We start from the raw sequence: 17874 nt of genomic DNA, 5'->3' as shown, positions 1-17874 counted from the left end.
TAAATCTAAAAATGTATTAGATTTATCACAATATTATGTCAGGCGTGAGCTACTAACGATAATAATATTGCTACAACAACCAGACGGTAGAACCGTATGGATGATGACACCACAGGTCTAGCCCCCGTAGGTATAACCAAACTTTGTTCGAGAGTTGACCCGGCCTGTTATAGACTATCCACAGAATTTACATAGAATATTCGATTACTTGATCGATTTTTTGCTCTTCCGTCAAAAGAATCGATTCTTTTTATAGAAATTGTCTATAGCAAAGATGGACTCTATCCATAGACTAATTTAGTAATTTACTCTTTGAACTCTATGGTAGAACGATTAACTTTTGTCTATGGTGCACACAGAGTACTTTTTTTTTAAATGTTACGTTTCGTTTCGTAAAAAATAAAAATAACAAAACAAGGGGTGAAAAGTTTAAAATTCATTTCAATTTAATCTTAATTGAACTATTTATTATACCTAGACCAAGATTTTTTAACTACTATATTTTACATGGAAAAATAAGTGCAAGTACCTATAAACAAGTAAATAAATAAATGTGGGTAAATTCATGGTAAGTAAATTATTAATAAATTTAGCGTTGGACACTTAACTTTACCGAAATAAAGTCTTAGGTACACTTATTATAAATTTAGTGGGTCCTTAAAAATAGAAACTATCGCAATATAAAACAAAAACATTATCAACTAATGACAATGGAGAAACAGATTTCTCACACCTTCAAGGCTCAGTGGATTGAACATACACTGAAATACATAAAAAACGACAATCAAGTAATTCTGGAATACCCAGTAATGCCTGTCCACCATATGGAGTATCTACACAATTCAATTTGGAATTGTAACGGAGAATTAGAAGTCAAATCAATCTATAGTCCCGTGAGAGAGGCTTTGAAAATTTTCAGCACTAAGTATAATTTTAAAGTAACAGTGTACGAACGTGATGGTGGTTTAAAAGGGTGAGTAGTCAGTACATTATACATTTTGTTTTCAATGACAAGAAGAAGATGTTATTTTTTTAATTAAAAGAAACTCGGGCTATACCTCTCTGTATTTCTTGATTACCCATTCCTGTTCCCTTGGGAATAGGGCAATAAAATTTAACCTATGTTTAGGAATAATACCTATAGGATACAGGACACCTATAGGATTCTAGTGAATGAATTTTTCAAATCTGCCCATTAGTTTCAGAGTTCAGAGCATATTCAATGCAAACAAACTTGCAATGAAATCATTCCTCTATAAAATACTAGCAGAAGCCCACAACTTCATCTGCGTGGAAATTAATGTAAACTGTCAACCCTTGTTTCACCACTTTAGGGGTTAAATTTTAAAAATTTTTGTGTCACATATTTCATATTTTTTTAATGCTTTATGATCATATTTTTAAAACTGTAACTCTTATAATGAAGTACTTTTCATACAAATACCCTACACCTACTTTTCTCCTACCCTACACCTACCCTACCATACTCAACCTTACCCCTACCCTAAATATCCTGTGTCCTTCTCCTGGTTCTCAGCTACCTCTTTACCATTTTTGAGCCAAATCGGTCCAAGTTACAAGTGTTGTAACAAACCCAACTTTCATATATAGATTTAATTAAAACTTCTTTTACACATATATAGTTTTAATTAAAACTTCTTTTTAAAAGAACTATAATGTACAAAATTAAATTAAATAAACTCTTTTCATAGAAATGTGGTCTTCTTTTCAGACATTTTGTTGTAGAAAAGATACCAAAGAAACCAGTGATTTCAGAAACAGGAAGGAAAGACATGGAAGACAGTTTCGAACTTATTCAGTGAGTCATCAAGTTCATACTTTTAGTTGACACAAAGAGGTTTCACCCGTGTGCTGAGGTTTCCAGTGAGGTTTCCCCAAGTAAATAGAAATAGACCAAATATCGACCAATGCCAGTGGAGTTGTCCCAGTCCTATTTCTTTTGTTTCAATGCAATTTAAGAAAAAGCAGTATTTTACCATTGGTTTAAGTTTGTCTATTTCTCTCATCGATCTCCTGTTAAAAAGTGGATGCACAATCAGTGACCAAAAAAACATCCCCACTCAATGAGTGGCAAACACAACTTATTGGTACTCAATTCAAGTAGTAGCATTTGCAAATTCAACCTTAAATTCAATCCTTAAGGTTGAATTTGCTCTGAATTTGGGATTTTATCGAATATTGGGCTATATTTGAACACCTTTAGGTATAATTTTCTTTACCAATAATTCTAAAACTGTCAAAGTAAAATAGGCCAGCTTTAAGTGAAATTTTCTATAAGATTGTGCGTCTTTTTATTATAAGAGGTCAATGATTTCTCTTCATGAAGTTAATTTTGTTGGTTGAATGTTACCTCCACTGATGGGAATGTGGGGATTTAATATAGCCTATGACACTCACAAATAATGTGGTTTTAAAAAAAGTAACAATCACTAGTAGACATAAATCAATACATATATAAATAAAATTGAAGCGTCTTTCTATGAATTGAAAATAACTGTGTAAGTACACTTCTTGTCAGTCTGTCTGTTTGTCTGGGCTAATCTCTGAAGCGTTGGAGCTATATGAATGATATTTTCACTGGAAGATATAGGTTATTGAGCTACTTTTTATCCTAGAAAATCAATGTTTCCCGTAGGATTTATGTAAAACCGAATTATTTTTTGACACCGCGTTGCACAGTGTGTAGTGACCCTGCTCTCTACATCCACGGCCATGGGTTCGATTCCCACAACTGAAAAATATTTGTGTGTGCAACATGGGTTTTTTCCAGTGTCTGTATGTATTTATCCAATGTTTCAGGATTTATATGTAGTATATAAATGTATATGAAATATGTAATATCAACTATCTTAGTACCCATAACACAAGCTACTCAGTATGCTTATTTTGGGGCTAGATAGTAATGTGTATTGTTTAAGTATGTATATTTATTTATTTATTTTCCAGTGACAACAGCCAAAATACAGACAATGAAGGAACAGAGTCAAGCCATTCCCAACAAGAATCTCCATTAGATGTAACAGAAAACAAAAAAACCAACATTAAAAGTAGATGTAGAAAGATGCGTAGAAGCAAGACTGAGAAGTTTTATATAGAAAAGCAAAAAATCATAGATTCCATTTCTCCTAATTTACTAAAGAAAGCATTAAAAAATATTCTAGACTTTTTGCTGGACGAATCTAGAGCGAGTAGCATATTTACAAATTTGGCACCAGTTGAAGCGAGATTCCTGGAAAATTTTCTAAGTATGTATACTTCTACTTGGTAATAATGTAATTTTTTAGCCCCAATAGCTTAACGGTAAGAGCGGTCGGACTCTTTACCGATGGGTGGTGGTTCGATCCCCGCCCCATTGGTCTATTGTCATACCCACCCCTAACACAGTCTTTCCCTACTAATTGGAGGGAATTGGTAATATTGGTCATATTTAAAAAGATATAGCAAATATTCTTTAAAAAAAATATATATAAACAGAATTAAAAAAAAAGGAGGAGGAATGTTAAAGTGTGTATATGTTTTAACTGTCAAATGTGCAGTGATTTTGATCTAGATATTATGTATTTTCAAATGATTACTTTATATAAAGTGGTGAGATAGATTTTAGAATAGAAATATATAAAAAAAACCTATATGAACATAACATTCTTTTTTATTATTATGTCATAGAATCCTGTTAACAAAAAAGCCTATACTCGGATATAGTGTAACTTCCCAACAGTGAAAGAATTTTTCAAATTGGTTCAGTAGTTTCAGAGTCTATTCAATGCAAACAAACAAACAATCAAATCTTTCCTCTTTATAATAACGACGGCCTCCGTGGTGAAGTGGTATGCGCGATGGATTTACAAGACGGAGGTCCTGGGTTTGATCCCTGGCTGGGCCGATTGAGTTTGAGATTGAGGAACGTTTTCATTAAACTAAAAAGCGAAAAATAACATTGTATGTACTACCTTGTTAGTTTGCACAGTGCGATCAGTTAGAAGGCCTTACCAAGTTAGTGATGTATTAATTCAAGCCGTTTAAACCATAAAGATTTCGAATTTTCAGACAGTTCTTTCAGAAACGGCTTTAATTAATACATCACTACTGATCTGATCACTGATCGCACTGAGCAAAGAAGGTAGCACATACGATGTTATATGTCGCTTTTAAGTTTAGTAAAAACATTTTTATAATTGTGAAGTCAGTTGTATTTTTTTATTAGAATTTTTTTAGTTGATTCTAAGTAATGAAAGTCGAAATAAAATATAAGCTCTCTTTTTTTATTTTCCCATATTAAAACTGTTTTAATTTGCAGGTATTTACAAAAAACGTCAATCCTTCGAGGAGACATTGACGCCGGCCTGTAACGAGCTTATGAATAAGATGTGCGAGTTTTTCAAAGAGTTTGACAAAAACTGCAGACTGGAAGTGTATGCCGCGAAGTCTAGAGTTAATGCAAGTAAAAGGTAAGATTTGGTTTATTTACTACAATCTTTAAAACCGAGGCGGTGGCGTGCAGATGGTGTTATGAGGTCGCCATTGACGGTCAATTATTCTCACGTTTCTGTAAAGCAAACGGCAGTACCCACACGGCATACTATACAAGTCATGTACGCAGTGACCAACACACAATCAATTGTAGTCATGGGTGCTGCAGAAACGAGAGAATAATTGACCATTTGTGGTCATACGTGAGAATAATATACCAATGAGTATGCTGTAGAACAAACAGATATGGAGGAGAAAAATTAATAGAAATATATAGGAATCAATTGCTATGTGGTTAGTTTATATATATTTTTTTTTCTCTAAAAGTTAGCTCTTCACTACAATCTCACCAGATGGTAAGTGATGATGCGATCTAAGAAAGCGGGCTAACTTGTTAGGAGTAAGATGAAAATTCACACCCTTTCGGTTTCTACTCGACATCGTACCGGAACGCTAAATCGCTTGGTTTCGTTCTCGGTCGAATTTCAGCGAATTTCAGCTTCAGCCTCAGTTTCGGTTTCGGCCAGGTTTCAGCCGAACTATTATTTTTTAAGTTACCGACCGCTCTGCTTGCAGGCTAGAGAGCTATGTCGCTACGTCCATGGCATTCGCCACTAAATAATAAGACTTCATCTATTTATTTTTCAGAGAAGTCAAATTCATAAAGGTACCGAGATACACTAGAAACAACGCTAACCTACAGTAAGTAAGATAAAATAAACAAATATAAAATCTTTATATCTTTTGACTTTAAACTATGATAAGTGTTTTCCGTTATAAATTTGAATTTACTCATAGCTACTTCACTGAACGCACACACAATGTACAATTTTGTGTTAACTTACATTATATATTTATGTATGTATATAATAATGGAGATGTATATAAAAATAATAAAAAGTATGGTTACCTATGAAAATCAGATTTTTTTTATTAATTAGTATTAATTATACATTATTTTTCATTTACAGACAAATATATAAAGGCGAAGCTGTTCTTACAAAAACAGAAAATAAACAAACAGCTACCCTTAGTCCTAATTCTAGTCAAAGTATACAAAATAGTGGCATAAGAATCACAATACGTAATGAAAATACAAATGATTCTGATGATAGACAAATTAGAGTAGGAAATTTACCAAACACTGAAGCTAAAGGAATAATAGACAAAGATCTCAAAGACGCAAAAGGGTCTATTAATGGGGAATCCAAAAGCAATGGCGTCATAGACAAAGCAGAATCTACAGTTAAAGAGAAAATAGCTGCCAGCGCTACAACAAATCGATCACCTATTACAAATAGATTAAATATCAATCAAGATATCACAGATTGCTCACAAGAAAAAATATCTAATGATAAAAAAGGCAATCAACTGTCGACTTCTGATTTGAACAGAACCTCAGATAATATAGTAGTTAAAGATTCTCATATCAAAGGCAACAAAAATGACGCCACAGTAAATAAAGATGTGAAACCTTCGAAAGTTCAAGCCATAGATAACAAATTTAAAAAAAACGTTGAGATCACAGATGATAAGCTAATAGTTTCAGACAAAGATCTCCTTAAGCGGGAGATAGATGAAATAGCTCATGCAACGGATGGAACAAAAAAGTAAGAATGATTTTTTATTTACAAAAAGGACACTCTCTTAAAACTCCCTAAAATATTAAATGAACGCTCTGTACTATATCGCACTAATATTATAAAAGCGAAAGTTTGTTCCTCTTTTACGCTGCGGCTACTGAAGCGATTTGGCTGAAATTTGGAATGGAAATAGATTTTACTCTGGATTAACACAACAAAACTACAAAACAACTAAAAACAGAAAAATAAAATCTTTGCACTATTTCCTTTCTATTGAACGGTTTGAAGGTGGTGCTATGCCAAATTGGCACCGCCTTCAAACCGATCAATACAAAGGATTTTTGTTACAAAAGTTTATATACACATAGAAAATTATATACAAAAAATAGAGGCACAAACCGATTTGTGATCGATGATGAAATTATACATCAATAATACTTACAGATCAACAATACCGCCAGTGAAAAAAAGCACGCAAGTTGAGAAAACGTCAAACACTAGTAAAGTAACAGACGGTTCGCCTCGTGCTTCGAGGAAAGAGAAACTGTTGCACGCCATGTCTACGCCAATGGAGAGTGACAAAGCTTTGAGGTAAATCACTGTCAAACTAACATCTGAGACAAAATATCTCAGCATTCCATGAAAAACCCCGAGGATATCCCCGGACTTGCAACCGATGGTGTAGGGTTAAGCACGTCCTTAACAGTTAACTAACAGTCCCCTTCTCCGCGCGTGTTGTTCTCCCTGCCTAGCCAAATTTAGTAAGAGTCTATTAGAGCAGCTTTGGATACTCGTTCTAATATAGAGTATCTAGTGAGACCAAGGTCAGTAAACAAATTATAGAGAGATTTTGCTAGTAATCCTCTCGCACCTACTTCTACGGCTTATTCACTATCTTTGACATAGTTGACATTTACGATTCTATGTAACAAATGACATCCTGTGTTTACTGGTGGATATCATACAGTATGCAAATGACACTTCGTCAATTGATTTGATGTTTATTGTCAAATTGTAAAATGACTAGCCTATACTACATAGGCTAGTCATTTTACAATTAACAATTAGAAAGAGGTCAAACCGTAGGATATCTTTTAGTAATGTAAATAATAATTTCAGAATGATGCGCCTCATGGGATGGGAGGGCGGAGCGCTAGGCCTCCGCGGCGAGGGCATCATTGAGCCCATTATACCAGCGCTGGACATTGTAAGTATTGAACTGCTTGTATCGTCGTTTAAGCGCAAATGATAAGGTAGAGACCTTATCATTTGCGCTTAAAGCTAGTTAGTAATTAATCCTCTAATGTCACTCTCTATGACACCTGCATCCGTCTAATGATAACCTACCCAGAAACAGTTTTGTAGAAACCGAATGGGGTATGGATTTCATCCCCCTAACAAGTTAGCCCGATTCTATCTTAGATTGCATCACCATCATGGAAATATATAAATTTCAAGCAAATAAAGTTTTGTATTTTTTTATATAGGTACCCGGCAAAGGTTTGGGTCACGAGAAAGGGAAAGCCAAACCGAAACAAGAGAAACTATCTAAAGTGGACAACCGAATGGAATTTTTGAAAACTATAAAACATGTGTTATCCAACGAATCTCGAGTCAAAAGTGCTGCGTATTCTGTGGTGTTGTCGAAGAAAGAGACGAGATGCTTTAAAGAAATTATGTATAGTATTAACACGAGACAATATATGTCTCTTACTGACACCGAAAATGGTATATTGGCGGAAATTAAGAAAATTCTGAACAATGAACCTGACATTTTTTTGGACATGAATATCAATAAAGATACAAAGTGAGTATGTCATTAACTGATAGTTAGCTGTAAGTTTCATAAAGGGTTAGAAGTTGAAAAAGTAATGCAAAAGTGTCACGAGTTCCTTGAGTACGAGTAGTAGTTAGTATATTATTTTAAAACAAAATTACTGAACCGATTTTCAATCTGGATTGTAACCGCCTTCAACCAAAAAAAAGAATTTTCACAATTGGTTAATAAATGACGAAGTTATGAGGGTAACAAACATTAAAAAAAAAACATACGCGTCGAATTGAGAAGGAGGTATTTATTAAAAAGTTGTTATGACAATGATAGTATAAATAAAAGAGTACTCGATGATTTGAGTTCAGTACTTTGATAGACAGCGACAGCTTTATTAGTTTATCTTTATGGGCATTGTTAAAGATATCTGTTTTTTTTTTTTATTTTACCTACTTCATGTATTTAATTACATAAATGTTTTTAGATTACTAACAATAATTAAATCAAAACACTATGCAGTAGAAACAAAAGTAGATAAAAAGAAAAAACATCAACTAACGAAAGAGGTGATAGATTTATCAAGCGATACTATAGAGTATATACACAAAGAATCGCTGAAAGATCGGAAAATTGACTTTTGTTCCCTAGTACTTGATTTCGTAAAAAGCGAAGAGAGGTCAATGGAGGTATGCTTTTCTGTCATGATTACAGAAAAGCTTGTTAATTTTATTAAAAATCTGTGCTCTTGCATTAACAAAAGAACGGCATTGTCGTCGGAGAGTCTAGGAAAATTGTCTATGGACATCGTAGCACACATCAAAGATTGTCACTTAGTTGCCGAGTTTGATAGTAAACGGAAAAGGTATTACTTCATTGTTTTTTTTTAATAATTATTATTTGAAATGAAATGAAATTTTGAATGACCAAATTGGGTCTTGAATTATTTTTGTTTTTAAAATACCCTTGTATTATTCTAATAAAATAGAATATTTATTTATATGTTTATTTATTATATATATTTAAATGTTTATTTTGAGATTATATTGAGTAATTATTTTCATTACAGAACAGTTATCCTACGCAAGATGTCTTACAAAAGGCCTCACATTGACAATGAATGCTTAAAGTATGTCATAAATAAATATACTAACAGTACTATACCTGATGAAAAATTAAAAGTAAATGATAATAAAGACAAAGAAAATAAACCAAATGCACAAAATGATAAAGTTGTCCATAAAGTTACATCAAGCTTAGTTGAAGTCCAAAAACAAAATATAAGTGTTAAAAATGACATTAGTTGTGAAGACAATACAGCTGCATACATAGTTATAGATTCAGGGAGTAGTTCTGATGAAAGTGATTCTAAAATAAATGACAATGAGCATAAAAAAAATAGTCATAAGAGTACAACAGACACACAGAAGAGTCCAATGTATGATGATGAGTTGAATAGTAACGATAAGGAACATTCAGAAAGTGATTGTAAAGAAATAAACACACAAGGACAATCAAAAGAAACAGATTTTGAAAAGTTTCCTTTGTCTATAAACAATATGAAGACGAAGTTGTCCACATTTGAAGACGTAGATTTTAGAAAAATCGATAGAAATTCAATACAAAAGACAATAGATTCTTTAACCTTGCATAATAAAAAGTTGGAAGATGACAACGTGCTACATAATAAAGGAATAGATATAAACTGTAACAAACTAGAAAATAAGAATTTGAATATAAATAGTAAATTAAAAGATATTGAACAGTCTGAACTATGTGATAAAGTTGGTGTTAGAGACAGCAAAATTACTAATAATTCTAGGAAATGGTATGAGCACAGTGATGTTTGTTTAGTTCATGAAGATAATAGTGTAAATCTAAAACATATAGAAAATGATAATGATAAAAACTGTCATGATATATTGCTTATCGAATCGGATATTGTAGGGATAGAGTTGATAAAGAAAAAAGTTCAAAGTCATATAGAGAATATAGACAATGTTAAAGATTTCCTGCCAGTTTTAAAATATCAAGGTGTTTTAGATAATGGTGTAGTTTATAGTTGTCATAATAAGGCCACATATCCATGGCTCAAAGATGTTTTATTGGATTATAACGTCATAGATTATAGAAAAGTCACAAAAAACCATAAAGTAAAGATAATTATTACCTCTTTTAATAATGATAAGAAAAAAATTTTCGAGCTTCTAGAAATTTATAATGAAGGTTTAAAATGTGGGAATTGGACTATAATTTTCGAAAAATATTTTAATTATTTATTTACAATGGTTGTTGAAATGGATGACGAGTCTCTTAATTATATATGTAGTAATAATTTTTCTTTATTTATAGGTTATGGTGTTGCTCAATTTAGTATAGGTCTATAGAATAAGTAACAAAATAACTTTCTCAAAGAAGTCATGGTTTATAGTAGGGATGCTAAATTTGCAGTTACTACAGCGTCATTGAAAACGATTAGATTTGGAATATTAAATGGTAGAAAGAATAAATGGTTATATACTTATTTCGCTTTCAGTGGTGGGGTAAAACTACAGACTTTAAAGACAATTTTTATTACTTTGGCTTACTGAAATCATCAAAAAACATGAGCGATTATTCAGGAGATTATTTCATTCAAAATAAGTAAAAAATTAACCGCGCTCGTGGCTGGATAACAGAAATATAAGGGTTTTATTTTTTGTAACTTTAGAACCCTTCCATTCCATTCCAATACGTTACGCTCAAATGGTCAGATTTTCGAAATGCACACTTTTCTATATAGCTATCAACTCGCCTACCATAACTTAATCGGACGTCCTGCTTGACTATTTCTGAAGTTAGTTCTTTTTTGGTTGTCTTAAACGTACCCACCAATATTAAATGCTCATACTTGGTGGAGGTACTGAACAACGTGCAAGTATCCTTATGTTCATTTGACGCGCTTGAATAACTGCAAAAATCACCTCTTCGGCTCCTCTACTATTAGGTTGGTGTTTGCATATGCCCGATATCTTCTTTCGTCTATTGTCGCGTTCGGAGTTGAAGACTAAAGCTTTTCCTTCGTCTATTGTCGCGTTCAGAGTTGAAGACTAAAGGTCTTCCTTCGTCTATTGTCGCGTTCGGAGTTGAAGACTAAAGGTCTTCCTTCGTCTGTTGTCCAGACGTGGGCTTTTTAACTCACGATCTCGGAGGCGCCCGGACTGATACACTCAGGCCAAAACACCCTTCCCGAACGGCCCTCTAAGTCGAGCCCCGAGTCTCAGAGGAGACGCCCTTAGAGAGTCGTTCCGCCCATCTACTTGCTTCTGCCTTCGGGTCCCATCAGGCGATGCTTCTGCGCTCGCCCAAACCCCCCGGTGACGCCGCTGAGGTCCCATAAGGAGCCTACGGCACTTACACACACAGAAAAAAAAAAATCGTCTGTTGTCGCGTTCGGAGTTGACGACTAAAGATCATAGCTCACATATCGACTTGGACAGGGATCGAAACTCGAGCCGTCCAGTGTTCTTTGTACCCTCTGGACGAGCTTACAGCAGGCTGATTATGTATCTCGACGTATCACTTCTAACTGTGTAACGCAAAGCTAAATTGAACACTAGAGTGTTTTTGCAATTCCGATTATGTAAGACAAAAGACAGCCACAATGCCTAGTGATATCGTTCTAGGCGCAAAATTTTATCGACATTATGCGACTAAATAAAATACACCCTTTCCCGGTACTACTTACTACGGGTGCGGCATACTTTTGCACATATACGCATTATACTTGATTTTGCTGTTTGTCTGTGGTGAAGTGAAGTGCCATAGTTTCTTTGTTGGTAAACAAAGCCGTATTAAAATATTAATAAAAAAATTGGTTTCGTTGGATCAAAGTACTTGCTACTGCTAGTTTTTTGTTTTCAATAGAAGTAATTAATTAATCATTTTATCGTATACATTTTTATTAGTGTTAATAGTTAATTTATCAAAGTAAACGGCCACTTTTACATAAAACATTATCTACACGAAAGTTCTTCAAAGTTTTATCGTCTGCCTATGATTAATTTAATGGTCGTTGTGATAATATGTAAAGTATATTGTATAGTGTTTTGTTTATTAAAGTTCATCGCTTGCAACTAAAGATGTCCGGGAAACTCAATGATCGCCTTGGCTTGGATCAAACTTGGCGATGGGTTGTTTTGGAGGGCCTTTGGAAAGTCAGGCTACTAAATAAACCTTCCGTGTTCGCGTCTGCCAGTGGCGTTGTGTAAGTTATCACATATCTATATTCTATATTATTATTTTAAAGAGGATGAGAGGAAATTTTTGATATTGTAGGGGGTAATCTCTGGATCTACTAAACCGATTTCGAAAATTATTTCACCAATAGAAACTCACATAACTTGCGAGTGTAATAGGCTATATTTTATCCCTGTAGTCCCAAGAGAGTGAGAACTATGCAGGTGGAACTGTCGAGCATCAGATAGTAATTATATTCAATTGAAATTCATGATTTTCTATTATAAGTTTAACATAATACTTGACTTACTTTTGTGACTAGCATATTGCATTAACAAGCCTTTTTAAACCACAACTATACCTGCACCATGTAACCTTTAAGTTCTAAGCATTAAGTACAAGACAAATAATCAAAATCAAACTTTGTCTCATTATGCAGATGTATTAGAATTGTTTGTATTTGTAGGTGTTTGTTTTAGTTACATTAAGGCTAAATATAAAATCCTACCTTGATTAGTAATTTTTTTATGATGATTGAGGCTAGCCACTTAAAATAATTAATTCAAATTTCAATTACAATATATAGTTAAGTTAAATCCTACAAGTATATGTATCTCCTACAAAACTGGATAAAATATAAGGCAAATCAAAAAACAAAAGAGCTCAGTTTAATCCCATAAAAGCCCAGTTGCTGCAGAGTATAGACTAGAGGGTTTGCCAGGGATATAGGTCCATAAGCACAGCAATAGCCCAGTGGATGTAACCTCTGCCTCAGATTCCAGAGGGTGTGGGTTTGTATCCAGTCCGGGGCATGCAGCTCCAACTTTTCAGTTGTGTACGTTTTAAGATATTAAATATCACATGTATCAAATGGTGAAGGAAAACATCGTGAGGAAACCTGCATACCAGATAATTCTCTTAATTCTCTGCTTATGTGAAGTCTGCTAATCCGCTTTGGGTCAGAGTGGTGGACTATTGGTCTAATCATGAATGAATGAATAGTATTACCTAATCCAGTGTATGTAATTCTTAATGATAATAATTGCTAATTCAAATAATAATTTGTACTTTATATTTTCTTTTATTATGTACATGTTCAGCTTAATAAATATTGCACATTTTGATTTGTTAAATATCACATATAATGAATATTGTTATCATTTACAATAATGTATTGTTTATGATAACAATATTCATTAACCTGAAACTAAAGGATCACAAACATTCTTCGTCTGAAAAGAAGCTCAACATAAATACAACAAAGTATTATTTTTGTTATCACCATCTCACAGAAATATATTGTAGAACCAAGTAATATACCTGAGGTATAAATATATCAATTAACCCCCCCCTAGATTTGTCATTTATATAAACTCTTAATCAAGATATAATACATAGGCCATTTCTTATCTCAATATTCCCACAGGAATGAGATCTACTTAAAGAAACCGGGGGCATATGTAGTTCATGTAATAAAAAAATATTTTCTACATTTCAGATCAACATGAAGATGTGGGCTCTAAACTTTGAGTGCCAGGGACTGACTATGGAAGTCTCCATGTCGCTGGTCACCATTGAGGTGCAAAACACCTTGAAAAAATTGGTGATTCTGAATCCTTCATCTCTATGAACGATTCATGAAGAAAGAATTAAACAAACATTTAATGAACAGATTTTTTATAAGATTATTATCAATAATGACATTGCATATGAGAGAAAATTGTCAAATATAATTTCATTTTAATTTAATATAGTTAATTATGACATCACTGTATATAAAGAATATGATTATTATCATTTGGTTAATTTCAGTATTACATAGTATTAGATAAAAATTTTATTGTAAAATTGCACATCAAAATATGTTTTATTATCTATTATTAGGAGGAAATATTATTTAACTATTATTATTATCCCTAATAGCCCAGTGAATGTGACCTCTGCCTCCAATTCCGGAGGGTGTGGGTTCGAACCCGTTCCGGGGCACGCACCTCCAACTTTTCAGTTGTGTGCATTTTAAGAAACTAAATATCACGTGTCTCAAACAGTGAAGGAAAACATCGTGAGGAAACCTGCATACCAGAGAATTCTCTTAATTCTCTGCATATGTGATGTCTGCCAATGTAATCCAAATATGCTGGCCCATATTCGGCTCCTGTCAGAATAAGAAGGGTTAGGCATTGGCCTTCCCTTACCTTATCAGCCGATAGACGTCCACTGCTGGACATAGGCCTCTTACATGGACCTCCAAGCACAACGACCTTAAGCCGCGAACATCCAACCAACCGACCAACCACGCTTTCCAGTGCGGGGTCTCCCGAGTGCGGGTAGGCACTAACCCCTCTTACTGGGGGAGACTCGAGCTCAGCAGTGAGCCGAATATGTGTTTATAATGATGATGATGATGATTATTTAAGTAATTGTAAAAGAAAAAATTGAATACTACATTAGTTGTTTATCTATACAATTCAATAATTTTAAGAACAAAACATGTACCTACCACATTGTAGGAAATAAATAAATAATGATTTGATTAAAAACAATGTTGTTTAATGTTAAGCAGGTAGGGCCAGGTAGTTCTATATTTGTGTAACATCTATTACTTAAAAATAAAAAATATATTTACTTGTGTTGGTATTTTTTATTCAGACTTGATATATTGTTGTTGACAAATTTTGTTATAATATATATCTTTCATTCTTTAGTTTAATTTAATCAAGAAACGACCCTACTTACACATATAGGTACCCCCTCTAACAAAAATAGACTGAAGTATAGGTAAATATTTAACAAAAATGTAAATTAAAAATTAATTATAGATTAATTAAAAACATGACTACAATTTGAATTATCAACTTTAATAATTTGCTTCAAAATAAAAACACATACGCGTGGCGCAGTAAGTAGTGCTCCTGCATCCACGGTCATGGGTTCGATTCCCACACCTGGAAAATATTTGTGTGAAGAGCATGGGTTTTTTCCAGTGTGTGTATATTTATACATTATATAAGTATTTATAGGTAGTATATAAATGTAAATGAATATTATAATATCAACTATCTTAGTACCCACAACACAAGCTACTCTGTATGCCTACTTTGGGGCTAGATAGTGCTTTGTATGGTTTAAGTATAAATAATTATACAGAAGGCTTGGTCACGAAAAAATATATCCAGTCCTTTGTCTGCATAGCTTGAGGGTTCTAGCAACTTGTTATCATGGTTTTGAGTGAGGAATCCTTGGACAATACTGCCATCACAAGGATTACTGTTTTCTGTATCCAGCCCTTGATCTAACAGCCAAGTGAAAGCTTCTTTAGGTGTTGGTTGAAACATTGTTAAGCTCTTCACTTCTTCAAAATTATTAGTGATTCTCCTAGAAAAATAAATCATAATGTAGGTATACATGGTACTGCCCAACAAGTTCTTATAAAGTAGGTATATAATATACTGACCTGTGATAAGTCTCCTCCTTCGGCTGCATAGCTTGAGGGTTTAGGAAACCAGAGTTCATGGTTTTGGAGTGAGGAAACATTTTACAATATGCACCCAACTACAAGGCTCCACCGTATTTCTGACACAGCAATGTTGTGCATATCTTCATGGGATCTAGGAGCAGCTCCCAAGATGGGGGTCATCATGCAAACATTGGTCACCTGAAAGAATTGAAGTGTGTATTGCAATGTATTATGTATTTTGCCTGCATAAAAGTAACAGTTATATATAATTTATAGTATATAATTTATATTTGGATCCTGTAGTTTCATTAACTGACAGTTATACCTAAGCAACAGCTTACCTAACAACCAACAGCGGTCCCTATTGGGCAGGTTTTGCTCAAGTGGTCTTATTGCACTGGTTCCATATGTACAAGTCATAAGATGCACCACCAAATTGAGCATCCACTATGTTATTATTAGATTGGCATCACATATTTGAAATATTAATTGACAATATATAAATAAGTTAATGTTTAAATAAAAGGAGGTACCATGCTTTTATTCAATTCTAATTGTTAGCCTCCTAGTAGCTCTTGGCTTGTAGGCCGAACTATTGTCACATGGGTGCAATCAATGCGCCCTAATACCCGGGCAATCCAAATTTTTTCATAAATCTGTAAGTAGATGTTAATCTAGATTAAGCACCTGGGTATATGTCTATTTACAGTAACATCCTGTGATATGAATAAGGTCTCTGTGTATTATTTATTAATCTCAATCAATAATCAATCTCATTTTGCAAATAAGTTTTTATGCAAAATCAACCTATGAAAGTTTCAGTGTGGTAGTGAACACAAATTAGTTGAGTCTTAGAAAAAAAAAACTAAAAATATAATGAATAGGTTATGTTAGTTTCATACTGTGCTATAAGTTAGTTTCATACTTACTTATTTATAATGATTTTGTGTTTAATGCAAAGGGAACTTAACACATTTTTTTTAAACAGCTGGGGTATTCAGGAGCGTCAGCGACTTCATGTAGGCATTTGCTAAAAGATGCCTTAGCCATCACAAAGCCATTTGTATGATCCATTGGCATAAAAGTTTAAAGCTGCCAAGACCTGTAAATAATATTCAATGGTTTAATTTAGGTTCTTAGGGTGACAGTGACCGATCTTTAGATAATATTATTTGTTTCTTACAATCTAACACAAATACTACTGGACTGATTATAAAAAATCTTTCACCATTGGTAAGCTACAGCACAGAGTAATATAGGCTATATAAAATATAGCCCGTATTACTCTGTGCTACCCCATATTCCCACAGGAACGGGAACTACACCGGTCAAACTATGGTGTGTCTGCTAGTACTGAATAAGCCTACTCCAAATCTTAAACCAACTTATCCTATGATGGAAGCTCACCATATAAAAATACCATATTCGTCTCACTGCTGAGCTCGAGTCTCCTCTCAGAATGAGAGGGGTTAGGCCCATAGTCCACGTCACTTGCTCAACGCAGAGAATGAAGAAAATTCCCTCATTCATTCATATAACTTACTTATCTCTAATTCATTGCGAACAGCAGTTGTTCGAAGACTTTGTATTTCTTCTAAAACCTGCTGGTATCGCGACACGAAAGTTTTGCAATGAACTCGACAAAGACATCTTTTTCGTTCCGTTTCCGCGTACAATACAAATGCTACAAGCATTGTATTGTACATGGCAATGTCGGTAAACACTACAAAAATAACACAATTAATTAAATTCACTTCAACTAACTCTAAAACTGTAATTCTGCTTTATGAAATAAGTATGTAGGTAGGTACCTACTATATATTCTCAACTTTCGTCATATTTTACATGAAAAACTTTTCTAATTCTGATTTTATTGACTTACAAACTAATACCTTACTTACAAGGTATAGTACAAAATTCAAAAAAATCCTAAAAGTACTTTTATTTGTAATTATTGAATCACAGGCGTCAAGTAAACTTTATTAAAACACTGCTCGGTATTAGTTTCTATAGCGATTGACTTTGACAACTTCTGTGTCACCCAGTTGTATGATCATTATGCTTACATAATCGCTTAAACTGACTATCGATACGTAAAAACTGCGTTATAACTTGGATAAATCCCTACAAGTGACCGTGACAGAGAACGATCCAAGATGACGTCATTTCGGTGGGAGATGTGTGTTACATGATCGCAAAAACGAAAAATCGCTGTCATTTGTTGTCGTGACTGTGATTTTAAAGCGTTCACCGAGTTACATAATGACCCTGCTGACCGATCTGCAGGCTGATTATGTATCTCGACGTATCACTTCTAACTGTGTAACGCAAAGCTAAATTGAACACTAGAGTGTTTT

The 17874-nt window shown here is 33.7% G+C and overlaps 1 protein-coding gene and 1 long non-coding RNA gene across 5 annotated transcripts; one reads left to right on the top strand and one right to left on the bottom strand.

Moving 5' to 3' along the window:
• Positions 1–348: 348 nt before the first annotated feature.
• Positions 349–14691, top strand: LOC112050010 (uncharacterized). 2 transcript variants are annotated; one of them, XM_052886733.1, is made up of 12 exons: positions 349–568; positions 1733–1819; positions 2968–3266; positions 4319–4469; positions 5140–5193; positions 5463–6101; positions 6519–6665; positions 7194–7281; positions 7562–7881; positions 8330–8707; positions 8912–12088; positions 13559–14691. In XM_052886733.1, exons 2-11 carry the CDS (start codon positions 1794–1796, stop codon positions 10227–10229), a joined length of 3420 nt encoding a protein of 1139 aa, XP_052742693.1. In that variant the 5' UTR covers positions 349–568; positions 1733–1793; the 3' UTR covers positions 10230–12088; positions 13559–14691. The 2 variants fall into 2 exon arrangements, with proteins under 2 accessions (XP_052742693.1, XP_052742692.1); XM_052886732.1 differs by lacking the exon at positions 349–568 and adding an exon at positions 578–973.
• On the bottom strand, positions 14682–17754 carry LOC128198934 (uncharacterized). Of its 3 annotated transcripts, XR_008251635.1 has the most exons (5): positions 17061–17217; positions 16447–16619; positions 16051–16173; positions 15515–15715; positions 14682–15435 (listed from the first exon to the last, which is right to left on the bottom strand). It is a non-coding gene; the product is annotated as an uncharacterized LOC128198934 (long non-coding RNA). The 3 variants fall into 3 exon arrangements; XR_008251636.1 differs by lacking the exons at positions 16051–16173; positions 17061–17217 and adding an exon at positions 17282–17754; XR_008251634.1 differs by lacking the exon at positions 16051–16173.
• Positions 17755–17874: the final 120 nt, after the last annotated feature.

Source organism: Bicyclus anynana, chromosome 18 (genome assembly GCF_947172395.1).
Source record: "Bicyclus anynana chromosome 18, ilBicAnyn1.1, whole genome shotgun sequence".
Classification (NCBI taxonomy): domain Eukaryota; kingdom Metazoa; phylum Arthropoda; class Insecta; order Lepidoptera; family Nymphalidae; genus Bicyclus; species Bicyclus anynana.
The sequence above is the reverse complement of the archived record's forward strand: the minus strand, read 5'-3'. Positions and strand labels throughout refer to the sequence as shown.